Here is a 19,046-nt window from a genome sequence, read left to right as displayed (position 1 = left end):
GGAATGAGAGACATRGATTTTAGAATTGAAGTCTCCGAATGTAGAATGTGGAAGGAAGTTAAGAAGACACAATGCTGTTTCAAAAAGGAGATATATTTTCTATTGTCTAAAGACAGCGCAGGAAGAAATACAACACACCACCTGTCTGGACTAGACACACAAATACACAGCTCTCCAGCCCCAGACCATTCTACTCCTATTACAGTCCAATACTAAACAGTGTAGTTCTATGACAGGTATTGTGTTGCTGCATCCAGAGCCTTGGTGTCATACCAACTGCTTTAGTAAATTGATCACGTCGGCCCATAGCCCAGATAAAGCTATTGTACCTACTGAAACATAAGGCTTCACTCAGCTTTGATTACAGGATTAGAAAACTATCTCTCTCTCTCTCTCTCTCTCTCTCTCTCAATTCAAGGGGCTTTATTGGCATGGGAAACATATGTTTACATGGCCAAAGCAAGTGAAATGGATAAACAAAAGTGAAATAAAAAGTGAACAGTAAATATTACACTCGCACAAGTTCCGAAATAATAGAGACATTTTAAATGTCATATTATGTCTATGTACAGTGTTGTAACGATGTGCAAATAATTAAAGTACAAAATGGAAAATAAATAAACATAAATATGGGTTGTATTTACAATGGTGTTTGTTCTTCACTGGTTGCCTTTTCTTGTGGCAACAGGTCACAAATCTTGGWGCTAGTGGCCGGGGACTTTAATGCAGGGAAACTTAAATCTGTTTTACCAAATTTCTATCATCATGTTAAATGTGTAACCAGAGGGAAAAAACTCTGGACCACCTTTACTCCACACACAGAGACCCATACAAAGCTCTCCCTCGCCCTCCATTTGGCAAATCTGACCATAATTCTATCCTCCTGATTCCTGCTTACAAGCAAAAATYAAAGCAGGAAGTACTAGTGACTAGATCAATAAAAAAGTGGTCAGATGAAGCAGATGCTAAACTACAGGACGGTTTTGCTAGCACAGACTGGAATATGTTCCGCGATTCCGCCGATGACATTGACACCACATCAGTCACTGGCTTCATCAATAAGTGCATCGATGATGTCATCCCCACAGTGACCGAATATACATACCCCAACCAGAAGCCATGGATTAGAGGCAACATCTGCACTGAGCTAAAGACTAGAGCTGCCGCTTTTAAGGAGCGGGMCTCTAACCCGAAAGCTTGTAAGAAATACCGCTATGCCCTCCGATGAACCATCAAACWGGCAAAGCATCAATACAGGACTAAGATCGAATCATACTACACCAGCTCTGATGCTCGTCGGATGTGGCAGGGCTAGATGGAACATTCACAAGGCCGCAGGGTTAGATGGATTACCAGGACGTGTACTACGAGCATGCACTGACCAACTGGCAAGTGTCTTCACTGACATTTTCAACCTCTCTCTGTCCGAGTCTGTAATACAAACGTGTTTTAAGCAGACCACCATAGTGCCTGTGCCCAAGAACACTAAGGTAACCTGCCTAAATTACTACCAACCTGTAGCACTCACGTCTGTAGCCATGAAGTGCTTTGAAAGGCTGGTCATGGCTCACATCAACACCATTATCCCAGAAACCCTAGACCCACTCCAATTTGCATACCGCCCCAATAGATCCACAGATGATGCCATCTCTATTGCACTCCACACTGCCCTTTCACACCTGGACAAAAGGAACACCTATGTGAAAATGCTATTCATTGACTACAGCTCAGCGTTCAACACCATAGTGCACTCAAAGCTCATCACTAAGCTAAGGACCCTGGGACTAAACACCTCCCTCTGCTGGATCCTGGACTTCCTGATGGGCCGCMCCCAGGTTKTAAGGGTAGGTAACAGCACATTCGCCACACTGATCCTCAACACGGGGGCCCCTCAGGGGTGCGTGCTCTGTCCTCTCCTGTACTCCCTGTTCACTCATGACTGCACGGCCAAGCATGACTCCAACACCCTCATTAAGTTTGCGATGACACAACAGTGGTAGGCCTGATCACTGACAACGACGAGACAGCCTATAGGGAGGAAGTCGGAGACCTGGCCAAGTGGTGCCAGAATAACAGCCTCTCCCTCAACGTGATCAAGACAAAGGAGATGATTGTGGACTACAGGAAAAGGAGGACCGAGCACGCCCCCATTCTCATCGACGGGCTGTAGTGGAGCAGGTTAAGAGCTTCAAGTTCCTTGGTGTCCACATCACCAACACACTAACATGGTCCAAGCACACCAAGACAGTCGTGAAGAAGGCACGACAAAACCTATTCCACCTCAGGAGACTGAAAAGATTTGGCATAGGTTCTCAGATCCTTTAAAGGTTCAACAGCTGCACCATCGAGAGCATCCTGACATCCTGGTTGCATCACTGCCTGGTATGGCAACTGCTCGGCCTCCGACCGCAAGACMCTACAGAGGGTAGTGCGAACGGCCCAGTACATCACTAGGGTCAAGCTTCCTGCCATCCAGGACCTCTATACCAGGCAGTGTCAGAGGAAGGCCCTAAAAATTGTCAAAAACTCCARCCACCCTAGTCATAGACTGTTCTCTCTGCTACCGCACGGCAAGAGGTACTGGAGCGCCAAGCCTAGGTCCAAGAGGCTTCTAAACAGCTTCTACCCCCAAGCCATAAGACTCCTGAACGTCTAATCAAATGGCTACCCAGACTATTTGCATTGCTCCCCCCCTCCTCTTTTACACCGCTGCTACTCTCTGTTGTTATCATCTATACATAGTCACTTTAATAACTCTACCTACATGTACATATTACCTCAACTAACCGATGCCCCCTCACATTGACTCTGTACCGGTACCCCCCTGTATATAGTCTCGCTATTGTTATTTTACTGCTGCTCTTTAATTACTTGTTACTTTTATTTCTTATTCTTATCCATATTTTTTTAAACTGCATTGTTGGTTAGGGGCTCGTTTCATTGCACACTGTGGTATTTCACCCAATAGATATGGGAGTTTATCAAAATGTGACTTATTTTCTAATTCTTTGTGGGTCTGTGTAATCTGAGGTAAATATGGGTCTCTAATATGGTCATACATTTGGAAGGAGGTTAGGAAGTGCAGCTCAGTTTCCATCTCATTTTATGGGCAGTGTCCACATAGCCTGTCTTCTCTTGAGAGCCATTTCTGCCTACGATGACCTTTCTCAAAAGCAAGGCTATGCTCACTGAGTCTGTACATAGTCAAAGCTTTCCTTTATTTGTGGTCACAGTGGTCAGGCATTCTGCCACTTTGTACTTTCTGTTTAGGGCCAAATAGCATTCTAGTTTGCTCTGTTTTTTTGTTAATTCTTTCCAATGTGTCAAGTAATTATCTTTTTGTTTTCTCATGATTTGGTTGTGTCTAATTGTATTGCTGTCCTGGGGTTCTGTGGGGGTCTTTATTGGCATGGGAAACATGTGTTTACATTGCCAAAGCAAGTGAAATAGATAATAAGCAAACAGTAAACATTACACAATCTCTCTCGCTCTTTTTCTCTCTCTCTATCTCTCTCTTGCTCTCTTTTTTCTTTCTTTCTCACACACACACACACACACACACACACACACACACACACACACAAACACTCCATTCCCGAAAACACACACCTGGTCACAGCGGGACTCCAAGAAGTGTAGTCTTGAGTACTGTTATGTCTTCTGCAACCACACAGTGTCCTCTGGGTGAAGGTCTGTCTCTGCCCTGTTTATACACAATCTTGCAAACCCTTTGTTAAGGCTATGGTCTGTACATGTCGGGAGTGGTACTGCAAGATCCAAGTATTTTACTCCTATAAACAGCCTTTGCATCAGGTGGCGGTCAGCTGCTGTCATCCCTGACTGAGGACAAATGGTGGTCGGGGGGGGGTAGAGTTTGACTGAATTGGCTCTTAGCACGTCAGTGAGAGGTCAGCACAGGTTCCTCATCTCTCCTCCCAGCACACAGAGACATAGTTAGACAGCCATCTCTAAATACTACACACTGAGACATGGTTAGACAGCCATCTCTAAATACTACACACAAAGACATGGTTAGACAGCCATCTCTAAAATACTACACACAGAGACATGGTTAGACAGCCATTTCTAAAATACTACACACAGAGACATGGTTAGACAGCCATCTCTAAATACTACACACAGAGACACGGGTAGACAGCCATCTCTAAATACTACACACAGAGACATGGTTAGACAGCCAGCTCTAAATACTACACACAGAGACATGGTTAGACAGCCAGCTCTAAATACTACACACAGAGACACGGTTAGACAGCCAGCTCTAAATACTACACACAGAGACACGGTTAGACAGCCATCTCTAAATACTACACACTGAGACATGGTTAGACAGCCATCTCTATATACTACACACAGAGACACGGTTAGACAGCCAGTTCTAAATACTACACACAGAGACATGGTTAGACAACCAGCTCTAAATACTACACACAGAGACATGGTTAGACAGCCAGCTCTAAATACTACACACAGCTGACACTGGCTAGGCTCAGGGGCGAGTGGTGTTGGTACGCATCTGTTTGTGGAGTGTGTTGTTGTTCTGTGAGTGAGTGTGGGAGAGTTGCGCTCTGTTCTCCTCTTAGCTCCACTGATTAAGTCTGATCAGTTGGGTTTGTATGGCTGATTACAGCTATTATCAAAGCATCAGCACAGCTATACTCCACACACACACACACACACACACACACGCGCGCGCGCACAGCACTCCCCACAGGCCCAGGAGACTCCCAGGGGGGAAAAAGTACTTGACTCATCAGACAGACAGTAAAAATAATCATCATCAGATGTCTGTATTTTGCAGTGAGACAAATGTTTGGGGTGAGACAAATCTCCTCTAAGTTACAAAGGGTTAGGCAGCGTTAGGGCAGGAAGCCTAGCAGACGAGACCACCCTCTTTGTGTGCTGGTGAGTGAGCTCACAGAGGGGCATCCGTGGCCCACACACTCTCTCACACGCGCACGCTCAGGCTCACACACTCTCTCCCTCCATCTCTCCCGCTCTCTTCTCTCCAACTGTCTGTGTGTCCATCACTGTGACCCACTGAGCCTCCATTTGACAGGCAAATCACCCACTCAGCACTACCATACAGAGAGAGTGGGAGACAGAGAATGAGTGAGTGAGTGTGTGAGAGAGAGAGAGAGAGAGAGAGAGTGTGGTAGCTGCTAGGCAAATGAGTCTCTGTGTAGGTCTGGGCTGACTGGGATTCCCCTAAACCCAGTCAACCAAGGATATTGTTCCTGATGCTTGTTGTGCCTGTGTGTAAGAGAGTGAGTGCGTCGAAGCTGGGCCTGTTGCTACTGGCCAGTGGTGGTAGAGTGTAGGCAGTGGTCAAGGAGTATTGGTTATCAGACAGAGCAGTGAGGGAGAGCTTCAGAGAGAGGAGTGTGCGAGGCAGGAGGGAGATGGTGCGCTGGTCGGGGATGGGAGCAGCCATCTGTAAACTGTCGGTGAAGCTCAGCCAACAGGTGAGGAGGAGGTCCTCAGGTAAGAGAGGTGACACACACACACACACCACACTGTTCCTGTACACCAGTGCTAACAGTGAGGACTTGCTGGATGTTCTGTACTCTGCAGAGGGACTGTCACAGTGGTGTGTAATGTATTCTGTGTTATTGGCAGTCTCTGCCTGTCTCTCCTCCACAGTGAGTTATTTCTAYGTGGGCTGCAGGATGCTGGCCAAGCCAGCGCAGAGAACGAGAGGAGAAAGAGAAAGAAAGAGAGTACATATTAGAGATTCCTTAAACCTTTTTGTTCTGCCGTGGCGGAGTTACAGTATGCACGGGAGGAGGTTTCTGTGTCACTCGACATTTCCCAGCCAGTCAGACAGATCTGACTGGCTGGCAGCTGAATAGTTCCTCTTGTTCTTTGTCATTCCAATGTGTTGTATGATGTTTACATTTTGTTGCACTTGGAATAGTTAGAATAGTAACTTTGCTTCACTTGACTGAGCTGAACGTTGAGAGCTCAGATGAAAGATTTTTGAACGGCGACTGTGAATGGGGTCAGTATGAGTCTTTGCATACTGTGGACAACCTCATTTCCTTCCTGTCCTCTCTCCCCAGACACAACACAGCCTCACCTGGTTATTGCTGTTGCTGGAGTCCCAGGGAATATTTGCGTAGCCGTTTGTGGTTGCGTTCTAGACTAAAGATGTTAGCGGCTGGGTTATACRTTGGTTATTTGGTGGTGGATGAGACTTGTTAAGGGGGTCGGCTGCGTATTTAACATAGTACTTGTGACCCGGGTGAATCCACAGGTCTCTGTTAATGATCACGCCGCTATTGAGTCAACACAGATAAAAGACTTTAAATCCTCCTGGAAGGAAGTGGCAAGAGTCTTCGAGAGGTGTAAGAATAACTAGGAGTATGAAATGAGGGTATTTGGTGCAGGGTTAAACACTCTCGGCAGCAGCGCCTGACCACTCTGTTGACCCACGTCGAGAGAGAATACAGGCTCTGTGAGTCTGCAAGGTCAGGTCTTCGCAATTGTTTAACAAGCTCCTCTCTTCCTACTCCAGGGTGTAAGTATACTTGTCACCCAGAGTGTCGAGAACGAGTGTCGTTGGACTGTCACCCCGGCGGTCCTGGTACCGTTGACACCCCCCTCAGCCAGGACCACCTCAACGACAAGACACAGCCCATTGTGAGTACCCGCCTTCTCTCTCTCTCACTCCGTGTGTGTGTGTGTGTGTGTGTGTGTGTGTGTGTGTGTGTGTGTGTGTGTGTGTGTGTGTGTGTGGTCTAATTAAAGGGTCAACACTTTGTTCCTTGAGATGTGCTGATATTATATTCTGTGATGGTCACATTAGCACTGTATTTAGTGTATTTCACCACAAGGGGGCGTTGGAGTGCATAGAATGAGTATTCACCCTGCCCGTGATTTGTGAGGAACTGAGACATAGTTCACTAATGTACCACCAGATGGCGCTCTCTCTGTCTCTATACTGCATCTCTTGTCATAGATCTCTTGGCGGGAGTGAGTGAGTGTTTGGGGGATGTGTTGCTTTTAGGGTCTTTTTGTGGGGGGGGGATAAATGGCTTGGCTCTGAATACTCTGATGGTATCACACAGAAGGGCGTGTGTTTGGGATTAACTAGGTGGTGCCAATGCTTTGAAACCAGCAGTCCATGCCATTCTCCATATAATAGCCCTGGAGTCATTGTTTGTGTCCTTCAAAAGGACCTGGCCCTGTAGCCCGCCCAACAGCAACAGGAGCCGGCTGCCACATATAGCGGGGGGTCGTGTTGGGTGGCCTCACACACATTTCTGTCCTCTGTGGTCCCAGGGGAATCGAAAGGTGTGTGTGTGTGTGGAGGCCCTGTCCCTATGTCTCTGAGTCTTGGTCAACTTGTGATGGATGGAAGGATGGAATGAGTGAGGACATTACACACCTCTGTGGATCGTATTTAGCATGTAAAATAAAATAAAAATAATAAAATTGTCAGGGATCTTCAACTCTGTCAAAACAGTCCGACTTCAATACTGCAGTGAAACAGTTTAGTGTTGAGATGTTAGCTCAGCAGAAACCTGAGACCAGGGCTAAATAGTGCTGAACAGTGCTGCTGAGACATGCTGATATCTGTCATGTTGTTGTTTCACAGTGTCGTGTTTCTGTGTTAATCTGTGGCTGGGTGTGTCTCTGTGTGTGTGTGTGTGTGTCTCTGTRCGTGTGTCTCTGTGTGTGTGTGTGTGTSTCTCTGTGCKTGTGTCTCTGTGTGTGTGTCTCTGTGCGTGTGTCTCTGTGTGTGTGTGCGGACAGGTCAGACAGCGGGAGATATTGTTGGGTTTTGACCAAACTCTCCCATGTGACTGCCCAGAACCAGAACCAGACTCATATTTTCAGATGATCCTTTACTATCCTTATTTAAAGTACTCTGAACCTCCCAGTAGACTGTAGCTCTGTCTCTGTCCAACTCTCTGTCTCTGCTCTGTGGTCTGTGGTTGAAACTCTCCTGAAATGGACTCTGGCAGATAATGATATGAAGCCAGGAGACAGTTTATTTACTGTCTGTCTCAGTGAAGGAAATGGAATCAGAGAGACGCTAGATGGATAGATGGATCTTCTCAGCCTCTGTTATACCCAGAGGACACAGACACAGGAAGACAATGAGCTCCTTATCCCAGTTTAGAAGAGTCTGCAATAAACTAGGGATAGAGAGGGCCTCTACAATATTTCTGTCTGTCTGTCTGTCTGTCTGTCTGTCTGTCTGTGTCTGCGAGCGAGCAGATGAATCACAGACAGCTGGTTAGCTGATGAAGTTCACAGGAGTGAAGGAATGACACTGACTCAATATGGCTGCCAGCCAACACATGTTGACACTTATAACTAGGAGTCAATTCAACGTGGTGGAATCCTACACACTCTGTAATGCACCCTCTGAGTGAGACAAGATCTCGGGCAGCGCTCAGTCATGACGTGCAGGAGCGCAAAGTGATTTAGCTGATTGAAAAGATCAGACCRGTTGTTCCGGTCTGGAGTTTGTCACTGAGTTAACTATAACAGAGTAATACAGAGATTGACATCAGTCTGAGCCAGAGCTCTTGCCCTGTCATGGGCTAACTCTGTTACTGGGCCTGAAACACAGTTCTTGGAAATGGCAGTGTCACTCTACATTTTTCACCATGGAGACATGATTCACATGCAATCTACATCTCTGTCAGAGCTAAACTGGAAGTTCCGATACACAGCAAGATCTCACTAACTCAAAAATGATCTCGCAAAAAATGATGCAMGGAGACAGCTGGGTACATAATTTGTACTGAGTTAGTTCATGGGTAACTAGTTAATGTGTGATGTAGTTAGTTCACGTATAGTAAGTTGAGCTGTAGAGAAAGTTGTTCTGACTGAGGGGATGTGTTTTCTGAGGGAGTGACCACGCACAGTGCTGAGAGTGACCTCTGAACTCTATATGCCCATGTCCCCTCCTGCACTCTTATAGGTTGAGCCATGCCCTCTGATAGGCTATCTAGCCAGACAGGCAGTAAATAATAGGGCCACTTCCTGTTCTTGAACGATGGGAAAGTCAAACACAGGGACCTGGGGGAAAACAGTCGTTAGGAGGAGAAGAATGTTGATGTATTCCCTCTGGGTTTCATTGCTGCTCGTTAACCCCAAATGTTAGGTTAGGAACACCTGCGTAAGTTATTGATCTTTAACGTTTGACCTTTGTGATGTCACCTCGGTTAATATGTGCATTCTTCACAAACCTTCACAGACCTCTTTATCTGTGGGGGAATGATCAGGGACTCTACACCTCTCTGAGATCTCAGACTGAAGGGAGTCTCCCTCATTCCCTTCCCTCTTCTCATCGTGCGTGGGGTAATTTATTATGTCTTATAGGGTTGCTTGYGTCATGCCATAGGTGTGCTGTCTTACCTGCTTTTGTCAGTTTTTCTTCCTTTTCTTAGCAGGGTTACCTTCTCTTATCAAAAAAAGTATTATCTCTTATCAAAAACATCAACTCTGATCTGAAGACCGACTGATTAYTAAGCTATGGGCCAAAGTGAAAGGATACTGTAAGTATATACAAGAGGTCAGGAAAAGCTCTACATAGATCGAACAAAGCTTTAGACCTCATGCTGAATGAAGATTCCTCAACAGCACACTGTGCAGTCAACAGAAATTGCCAACCGTTTCCTTAGTGACCCCAAAAGTTATATAATATTATGTTGAGTGGAAATACCCCTGAATTCTGTTACGACTCTGTTTTTCACTTTCGCTATGTTAATCASTAACAGGCTGCTCTGCCACACTCACACGGCTCTAGTTCTAAGATAGAACGKCCCACACTCCTCTGGCAACAGAACCCAACCTCYYAGCAGAGTGCCTGRTAGAGTGCCTGGTTCTCCAMAACCGTTCTCCAACCCAGAACACGGAACAAAATCGACAAAATCGTATTTTGCGTAACAGCTCTGTTCTATATCCTTTGTAACCTAACCTCAACTGCAGGGATGTTGTGAAACACAGTGAACCAGTTGGTTATCCAGGTCACACCCGGTCTTGATTTACTCTAGATGTTGAYGTCGGAAAGTCCATTTCTTTTTATTGTTACATGGTTGTTGTGAGAGAGCGGGGTCAGAGTTCAGCCCGGATTGGTTCAGCGTGTTACTGTTTTACAGACAACGTGTTCCGGCTGTCTTAATGTTCCCTCTCTGTGTCAAACTGGGCAGATAAAGATGTACGATAACACCTTAAACCCACTAGAAATCCCCAGGCTTTCCCCATACCCCAGCTACCTCTGACAGACAGCGTTTCCTATCAGCAGACATAGAGGACATGACTGTCTGGATGGAGGGAATCTTCTGGGACTCGACAGTGAACTCTACTGAGTTAGAATGGCTATCACCACTAGTCAATATCCAGTGGTCTTCCCAGTCCCTTACGGTTCCAGCGTAGTTCCCCTATCATTCACAGCCCTGGGAATCATGTCAATAAAATAAAACCTTATGTCGAACCACAAGACAGAGTGGCCTCTGTGCCACAATCACAGTCCCATCAATATCCCGTCAACATCACAGCCCGATGACTCCCAGGTCAGCCTGTAAATACACGATGTATTAGCGTTTCTTATCTGCACCTCCTTTCCCCCGTTTCCCATCGTCTCCTCTCTTTCCTGCCGGTCTGTAGTGAAATCAGTGAGTCACTGTGTTGTTACCTGAGGAGGAGAGACGGCCATGTTGTTGACAGAGCCAACATCCAATCAGAGCCTGCGTCTAATCCAAGYGAGATGAGGGATAATCTAACCAGATGTTTACGTTGCCTGTAGTGACTGTGTGTTTTAACTGTAGCGTCTCTGCGCTTCTCCCTCATTGGCTGTAGGTAGTGTGTGCGCTTCCCACTTAATGTACGGACAGAGTGGGGCCCTGATGATTCCAAGCCCTGTGTCCRTCTAAGGGCCAGACAAAGGAGCCACAGTTAGTTACTGTATATGGGACATAAGGTGGGGAGAGAGCACGTCTATTGTGACTCTTTAAGCGAGTCCTGACCTGCCTATACTATTATACCTGTGAGCAGCAGCTGTTCCTGTGTTGTCTGCAGTTATGAGTAGGATAAAGWTGCCCCTATACATTTATCCAGGCTAAGTTTTGTGTTTCCTCATTTAGGGTGAGGGAGCTGAACTTAGATCTGTGCCTATGGGCTGATCGTAKGGTAGCCTATGGTGTGGTATGAATTGGGTGTGTGTGTGTGTTTACGTTCACGATGCTGTCTTGAACTCTGCCCACTGTATCTACCCATATCATCTCGGCCTCCGCCTCTGCTCCACTCCGATAAGCTTCCACTGTAAATGGCACACATTCATCACTGATAAAGGTTCAGCAGAAAATGGTATAAAAACATGTTCAAAAYAAATGTTGAAAGACTTGATTTGAGAAAACCAGCGCGTGTGTGAAGTGAATAGTGTTGATCTGGCTCTGGTTTGGCAACAAAGGGTGCAGAATTATGGGCGGCAGCTCAACTCCCCAAAGAGTAAATGTGTTACCCAGTAGAATAGTCCCTTTGATCTCTCCAGGGTCAATGTTGCGTGCCAGGCTCTTTACCGTTTGAAATGGAGGGTGGTTTGTATAGCTCCGAAACCAGTTAAATGAGATACAGTAGCCTGCACATAACTCAGAACTTTTTTGTTGATGTTGTTAATAAAGTTGGAAAGTTGTGAAAATTAGGTAACTAYCGTAGCAAAGGTGGAGTATATTACAGAAGCATAGTATCCGTATCCAAGCATTCCTATGGTGTTTGCTCATGAGTGAGTGGAGCGTCTTGGCTGTCAGAGTTTTGTGACTTACTGTGCCTCAGAGGAAGAGAGGCAGCCGATATATTACAACATGCATACTCACACACACTCACTCCAGTACACTCAGTGCCTCAGGAGAAACACAGGAGAAGTCAAAGCTGAGTCACTCAGGCTTTACTTGGCTCAGTCAAGTGGGTAGGGACAGGTATCCACTACTATTGTGGTGTAATCTAACCTCATATATGGTCACAGGGGTTTAAAGTTGATCCACAGAGAAGGGGCCAGGGTGTAATCCATATACAGTGCATTCAGAAAGAATTCAGACCCCTTGACTTTCTCCACATTTTGTTACATTACAGCCTTATTCTAAAATAGATTAAATTGTTTTTTTCCCTCAACAATCTACACACAATAGCCCACAATGACAGAGCAAAAACAGGCTTTTAGAAATGTTTGCACATTTATTAAAAATAAACAACTGAAATATCACATTTACATTAGTGTTCAGACCCTTTACTCAGTAMTTTGTTGAAGCACCTTTGGCAGCGATTACATTCTCGAGTCTTCTTGGGTATGACGCTACAAGCTTGGCACACCTGTATTTGGGGAGTTTCTCCTGTTCTTCTCTGCATATCCTCTCAAKCTCTGTCAGGTTGGATGGGGAGCATTGCTGCACAGCTATTTTCAGGTCTTTCCAGAGATGTTCGATCGGTTTCAAGTCCGGGCTCTGACTGGGCCACTGAAGGACATTCAGAGACTTGTCCCGAAGCCATTCCTGCGTTGTCTTGGCTGTGTGCCTAGTTTCGTTGTCATGTTGGAATGTGAACCAGGTTTTCATCAATGATCTCTCTGTACTTTGCTCTGTTCATCTTTCCCTCGATCCCGACAGTCTCCCAGCCCCTGCCACTGAAAAAAACAAACAAAGCATGATGCTGCCACCACCATGCTTCACCGTAGGGATGGTGCCAGGTTTCCTCCAGGCGTGATGCTTGGCATTCAGGCCAAAGAGTTCAATCTTGGTTTCATCAGACCAGGGAATCTTGTTTCCTGGTCTGAGAGGCCTTTAGGTGCCTTTTGGCAAACTCCAAGCAGGCTGTCATGTGCCTTTTACTGAGGAGTGGCTTCCGTCTGGCCACTCTACCATAAAAGGCCTGATTGATGGAGTGCTGCAGAGGAAAGACTCCCATCTCCACAGAGGAACTCTGGAGCTCTGTCAGAGTGACCATCGGGTTCTTGGTCACCTCCCTGACCAAGGCCCTTCTCCCCGGATTGCTCAGTTTGGCCGGGCGGCCAGCTCTAGGACGAGTCTTGGTGGTTCCATACTTCTTCCATTTAAGAATAATGGAGTCCACTGTGTTCTTGGGGACCTTCAATGCTGCAGAATTGTTTTGCTACCCTTCCCCTTATCTGAGCCTCGACACAATCCTGTCTCGGAGCTCTACAGACAATTCCTTCGAMCTCATGGCTTGGTTTTTGCTCTGGAAAAAGAAAAGGAGACCCGGCACACTCTAGGAGCTCCGATGCAATAATTGAATAACCTTATAKCCAACGTTTCCACAGACAAGCTGTCTTCGTCAGGGTATAATGACAAACACTGCGAGTCACTAGTTTATATAGTGTCAAAGGACACACACAGGTGTCTGTAATCATGGTCGGGTGTGGCCTGATATCATTGGTTATAAGATGTAAAAATAACATACAAAAAACATGAATGGATAGCATACGATTATAGATACAATTTGGCTACATAGGCCTACAAATATTTACAATGAATAGCAAAATCAAAATAATCACAAGAATTACTTCAGATCAAAGTCTACGTTGAGACCGAAGGGAGCAAGGRTCTTTAAATTAATGATCCAGGCAGCCTCTCGTTTTAACAATAAATTGTCGAGGTCACCCCCTCTCCTGGTTTTTGCTCTGACATGCACTGTCAACTGTGGGACCTTATATAGACAGGTGTGTGCCTTTCCAAATCATGTCCAATCAATAGAATTTACCACAGGTGGACTCCAATCAAGTTGTGGAAACATCTCAAGGATGATCAGTGGAAACAGGATGCACCTGAGCACAATTTCGGGTCTCATAACAAAGGGTCTGAATATTTATGTAAATAAGATATTTCATTTTATTTTATTTTATACATTTGCAAAAATAAAAAATAAACTATTTTCACTTTGTCATTATGGGGTATTGTTTGTAGATTGATGAGGATTTTTTTTATTTAATCCATTTTAGATTAAGGTTGTAATGTGACAAAATGTGAAAAAGGGAAGGGGTCTGAATGATTTATGAATGCACTGTATACAGTATACTGAAAGTAGCTATCCATCACTCTTATGAGTGAGCATTCCTCATCTGTGTTTTATCTCAAGCACATTTGAAGTCATTATCAGTACTTCCTGATTATAAAATAGGGTGAGTTATTACAACAATGACGTCATTCTAGATGATAAAGGTAGAGGGAACTCAKACTCCCACACTCACTTAAACAACCTCCTTAGACATACACCTTTGTAGAGAGTAGGCATGTAAACCTGAAGTAGAGGGTGTCTGTTATCTCACAACTCTCTCTCCACAGACCAGACTTTGTGGTGGAATTCTCATTTATGGAGTCATTTATGGGACATTCCTTACGCCTCCCRACCTCACCCATTCACATCATTACGCCCTTACCCCTTTCATCTCACCACCTCACCCCCTCTTCACCCACACCTCTTCTTACCCCTTCACCTATAACTAACTAAACCTGCAGCATGTAAACAAGCAGTGCTGAGAACCTTAAGGCCTTACCTGCAGAGGAATGTGGGTAATGTCTGCCAAGGGCTGTGGCTCTCAGCCAGAGAGACTACAGGCCCTGTGACCGTTCACCTCTCTCTCTAGCCTAGCCTGCCTGACCGCTCTCTCGCTCTCTGTGGAGACCGGGAAAGGGGGTGGGGTTCATGCCGAGTGTCCATTGTTTTACACCAGGGAAGGGAGGGGGAKGGGKTTGGGAYTGAGAATGAGTTTCCATGTGTCTGAGACGTTCTCTGTGCTGTTTTCACACACTTCCAGTCACCTACAGGAGCCGATCTGTTCCTTCCAAAGTCAGTACAGAAATATAGGCCAAGGATGCCGCAACTAGTGCCCATCACTCCACCTGACCAGAAGCTGTTGKTTAGACAGGGTTCTAGTGGACACTATAGTTTCTCCTTAACAGACATGTGGGCAGTTGGCTCTGAGACTGCAAGAGAACTGGACAGTAGAGARGCCAGCTGTATGAATCTTCTCTGGCCAGGCTGTGGTGTGGTTTGGAGGGTTTGGCTGTTCCTGTGCTCCTAGGTTACTTTAAGGTCGCCTCTGCACTCTGGGTTTTAAATTAGGCCTGTCCCTCCATAAACCGCCAAGTAGCTACAGTATGTGTTGGGTGTGGTCAGGATAAGGGTTGTACGCCTTATTCACTACATGTGTAACATACATTTGACCCAGTAGCTGAAGTTGTAACAGCCTTTCTAGTGACTGGGTGGGCTAGTTAGTTGTATGATATTAGTGTGTAAAAGAACAAGGCACACAGGAGGAGTCATGTTGAAATGTACTAAGAAAAAAGCCTCAGGCAACTAAAATCCTTTTAGAAATGAACTGCATGCACTTTTTATTGTGGTTGTTAAATTAAAGCATTATAGCTCTGCTCTCTGAGAATTGCAGTAATGGGTTCCATTTGTTGGCTGATGCAAGACAACTCTATCAGATGCTAAAAACACCACCACAGAGTTAAAACATTGATTAAACCATATTACACATTTATAACCAAATAAACCCAGGAGACAGCTAGCCTCCCCACAGTCAAACACCAAATGTGTTTTCAGAATGTTTATTGATACTTATACAACAGATTATCTGACACTGCATGGGTGGCTGTCGTAACAGCAGCATGGGAAGCTGCTGCTGAAATGATTCAATTCCATTCAAATAACTTTATTGACTCGCTGTGATCAGCGCCAGTAGGAGAGAAAGCCAACCCACACCAGTGAATGAGAGTCAGTACCAGAGAGTGATTTATCCCTAGCTAGAACCCAACCCAGCCTCATGGCTAACAGAGGGCCTCCAGATGGAACAAGGCTTTAATTTGTGTGTTTTTGATTCAGCTTTTCCTCGTCCAAGGCAAACGTTTACATAACCCAATCTGTCCTCAGCAGATGGAACAGATATGGACCCCAGGTCACTATAACCAATTGCTTGACCAGTTTGGATTGAAAGGTGGGAATGCAGTTGAACCAGAGTTTTCGCGTAGGGTTCTCACATCCCATTTCCTGGTTATTGATGATGTCATGTCACCTCTGGCTACGAGCACCTTGAACTGTGTGAGGGTGGCTCACATAGGCCTATGCAGAGCTTCGAAAGCTTAGAAGTTGCTTGTGACATTCTGATTTTATATATAGGTTATATGTAGTTGTGACAGATAGGCACGTGTTATTTGCATATACACGACACATGCTTAGACACACACACACACACCACCACCATAAAGGGCCACAGGAAATTTTAAAAGGTTGGTCCGAGCGAACGCCTGCTGTTCCAGCCATTCATCTGGGCGTATGTCAATCTAAAGTATTAGATGCCTTTGGTCTGTATTTTTAGATTAGTTGGTGTGCTTTGCTCTCCGGAGCAGGGCGCCGCTGAAAGGGGTGATCTGTGGGGTAGTGTTGAATGTAGAGGTGGATCAAATGAAGATTCCTAGTGTTTGTGACTCCCGCCATTTGGTGAGACATAGACCCGGTGGCAACGGCAAGACTGAAAATACCCTGTCTGTCTTGTTGAGCTTTGATCCAGAGTTTCTATCTGTTAAGGTTAGGTTATTTTTGCTATTCTGTGAGGGCCTATGTTTAGAACCCGCTGCGGTGCTTTAGGTGCCAAGGATTCGGACATGTTGCAGCAGTGTGTAGAAGGGAGATCCCACAATGTGAGAAATGTGCATGAGGGCATAGTCAGAGGGAGTGTACAGTTGGGATAGAGAAAGCACTGTGTGTCAACTGTGGGGATGCCCATATAACTGGGGATACGAAGTACCCTGTGAAAGAGAGAGGTTGAGATTGCCAGAGTTCGAGTGGGGAGAAAGTTTCCTATGCTGAGGCAGTGAAGAGAGTAGAGGATACCCCAAGGGAGAGTGATTCGACTGGGAGCCTCCAAGTGAGCAGGCCTGAAGAGAGAGAATCAGAGAGGATGAGTTTTAGTAAGGTTGGATTTCTTGCGGTTATAGCCGTGGTGATCAACTGCACTGTACTGATGGAGCAGACACCACCTAATATAGATGTGGTAGTTGCAATATTTGGGTATGAGAGATTTTAGTGCAGAAGATCTACAGTAAGTTTTGAGAGAAGGGGTTCTATCCATCGTGCCAATGGGGTGGTTGGTTTTTGGGGATAGTGTATAGTTGCATGGTTAGATGGTGGTGCAATTGAAGTTTGTTCCATTCCTCTTTTCCATTTTTTGGAGGTGACCAAAATGTGCAATCCGCACTCCGATCTGCGAATGGCAGCACCACAGCGTCTAGTCTGCCGGAAAAYCACACGAAACAGAAGAAGAAGAAAAAAGTCGAAGGTGATTGGATAAGGGACTTTCGACGAGATCTAGTAGGCGTGTCTTCAGAGCGGTTGACAGACAGTGCAGCCAGCGGCTCGATAGTTGCTAGAGTGTGAGGATTGCTCAGTAGTTGGTTGAAGAGTGAACGTTGGAAAGTATTCGGCTTTTTGCGGTTCAAAAAACAAGTTTGAGGAGGTGTAACCAACTTTATTTTCTAGTTGTTGCTTTGCTGCTGTGGTCTGCTATCAGTTTTTCATTCGTTTTTTGATGCTGACAAATTTGAAGATATTCGTTTTCTCCTTAAATGACGTGGACTAGCACCATGAGTAGTGGTTACAGTAGTTTAGAGGAGGACTCCGAAGAGTATTTTTTCACTGCCAGGACATCGTTCTTTAAGAAGCCTTCAGGGAAACCAACCCAGTGCAAGGTAAATTAACTTTAATCTATGCCAACGTCTCACCTGGTAGCTACTGTGTTTTGTCGTATGGAGTTAGCAACCTGTTGCTAAACAGCTAACGTTAAGGAGCTACCAGTTTCGCATGCAGTCTGCTCGACAGTATTTTCAACGTTACAAATGACAGGCAGGCTGGCTAACCATTCCATTAACGTTAACTACCGTTAGCTATCAATTATTTGGTTAGGCTAAATCCATATTGGTTTGCCAGGCTTTTTTGGTTTAGATTTGAATGGAGCTAATCTGATGGTGTGCAATTATACCCATAATCTGAGTGGCACGTGCAGCTAATATATTTCAGAACCACGTGGAATCATACTTTGATAGGATAGCCACTTAAGAGCCCCTAACACTTCATATTTTAAACTATAGGCAACAATTAAAGTGTATAGTTGCATTTTAAACAGTGGAAGAGTTGGTTAATTGGAAACGTGCATGCCACATGAGTCCTTTAGTCCCTGATTGTGTTAAAGCCCATGACTTCCTGACTGGGGTATGGATCTCATAAGGTCAGTTTGTGCTCATCAATACTGGTCTGTCTCTCAGACTCAATACTCTACATATAATATAACAGTTATTGTCCTGTCACACACACACACAACTGCATTAACTATGTGTGTGAACTTGCAAACTCTTCTCAGCCTGATTTCTCATATTTCCATATGATCTTGACAGTCATATTCCATGCCAGGCTGCGGACAATGTGGCCCATGCAACACACTATGMCATGAAGGGACTTGCCCAGTAAGCATAATGCTGTCTGCCCCCACAATGGTATTATTGTGGGTGAAATGTCAAGCAGTCTCTCATAGTAGCTCCTCTAGTTAACCCTCCAGCAGCTCAAATCCTGCTGTATGGGGTTCTATTCATCAAGCACATGTGAATGACTTAAAGCATTCTTTTAAATGTACTGTACTTCATGGTGCCATCAGTTATGCCACTGCTGCTTGTTTCAAATATGATTCATGGGCTTAGATAACTCAATCCTTTCCCTTCTGACCACACCACCACCAACATACAACAGTTAGGCTACCAGTTAATGATAAACCTCAGAGGGTCTAGTTAGGCTAGTTTGTTTCTTCTCCTGAGTCATCCCATAGCAATGTCTCCCCTTGAGCAATGTTTTTATTCTGTTGGCCTTGGCCCATGTTTAACCAAGAGTGCCTGTTCATTGTGGTGTCTTTACAAGTCGAAGCTTCAGCTTCAACATGCCTCTAGTCTTTCTGTTTACCCCTTAGCACCATGGACACTCAGGGGAAATGGAGTCTCAAAAGGCTCTGACCC

General features: G+C 45.3%; 1 protein-coding gene across 1 annotated transcript in view; it reads left to right on the top strand.

Annotated features, from left to right (window-relative positions):
* Nucleotides 1-19,046, top strand: part of rassf3 (Ras association domain family member 3) — a 59,089-nt gene that overhangs the window by 8,232 nt on the left and 31,811 nt on the right. The window contains exon 2 of the mRNA XM_023969466.2: nt 6,539-6,663. Within this exon, the coding sequence (XP_023825234.1) occupies nt 6,539-6,663 (125 nt within the window). The remainder of the gene's footprint in view (nt 1-6,538; nt 6,664-19,046) is intronic.

This window comes from Salvelinus sp. IW2-2015, linkage group LG24, assembly GCF_002910315.2.
Source record: "Salvelinus sp. IW2-2015 linkage group LG24, ASM291031v2, whole genome shotgun sequence".
NCBI classification, from domain to species: Eukaryota; Metazoa; Chordata; class Actinopteri; order Salmoniformes; family Salmonidae; genus Salvelinus; species Salvelinus sp. IW2-2015.
Note: the sequence above shows the minus strand (reverse complement) of the source record. Positions and strands in the feature narration are given on the sequence as shown.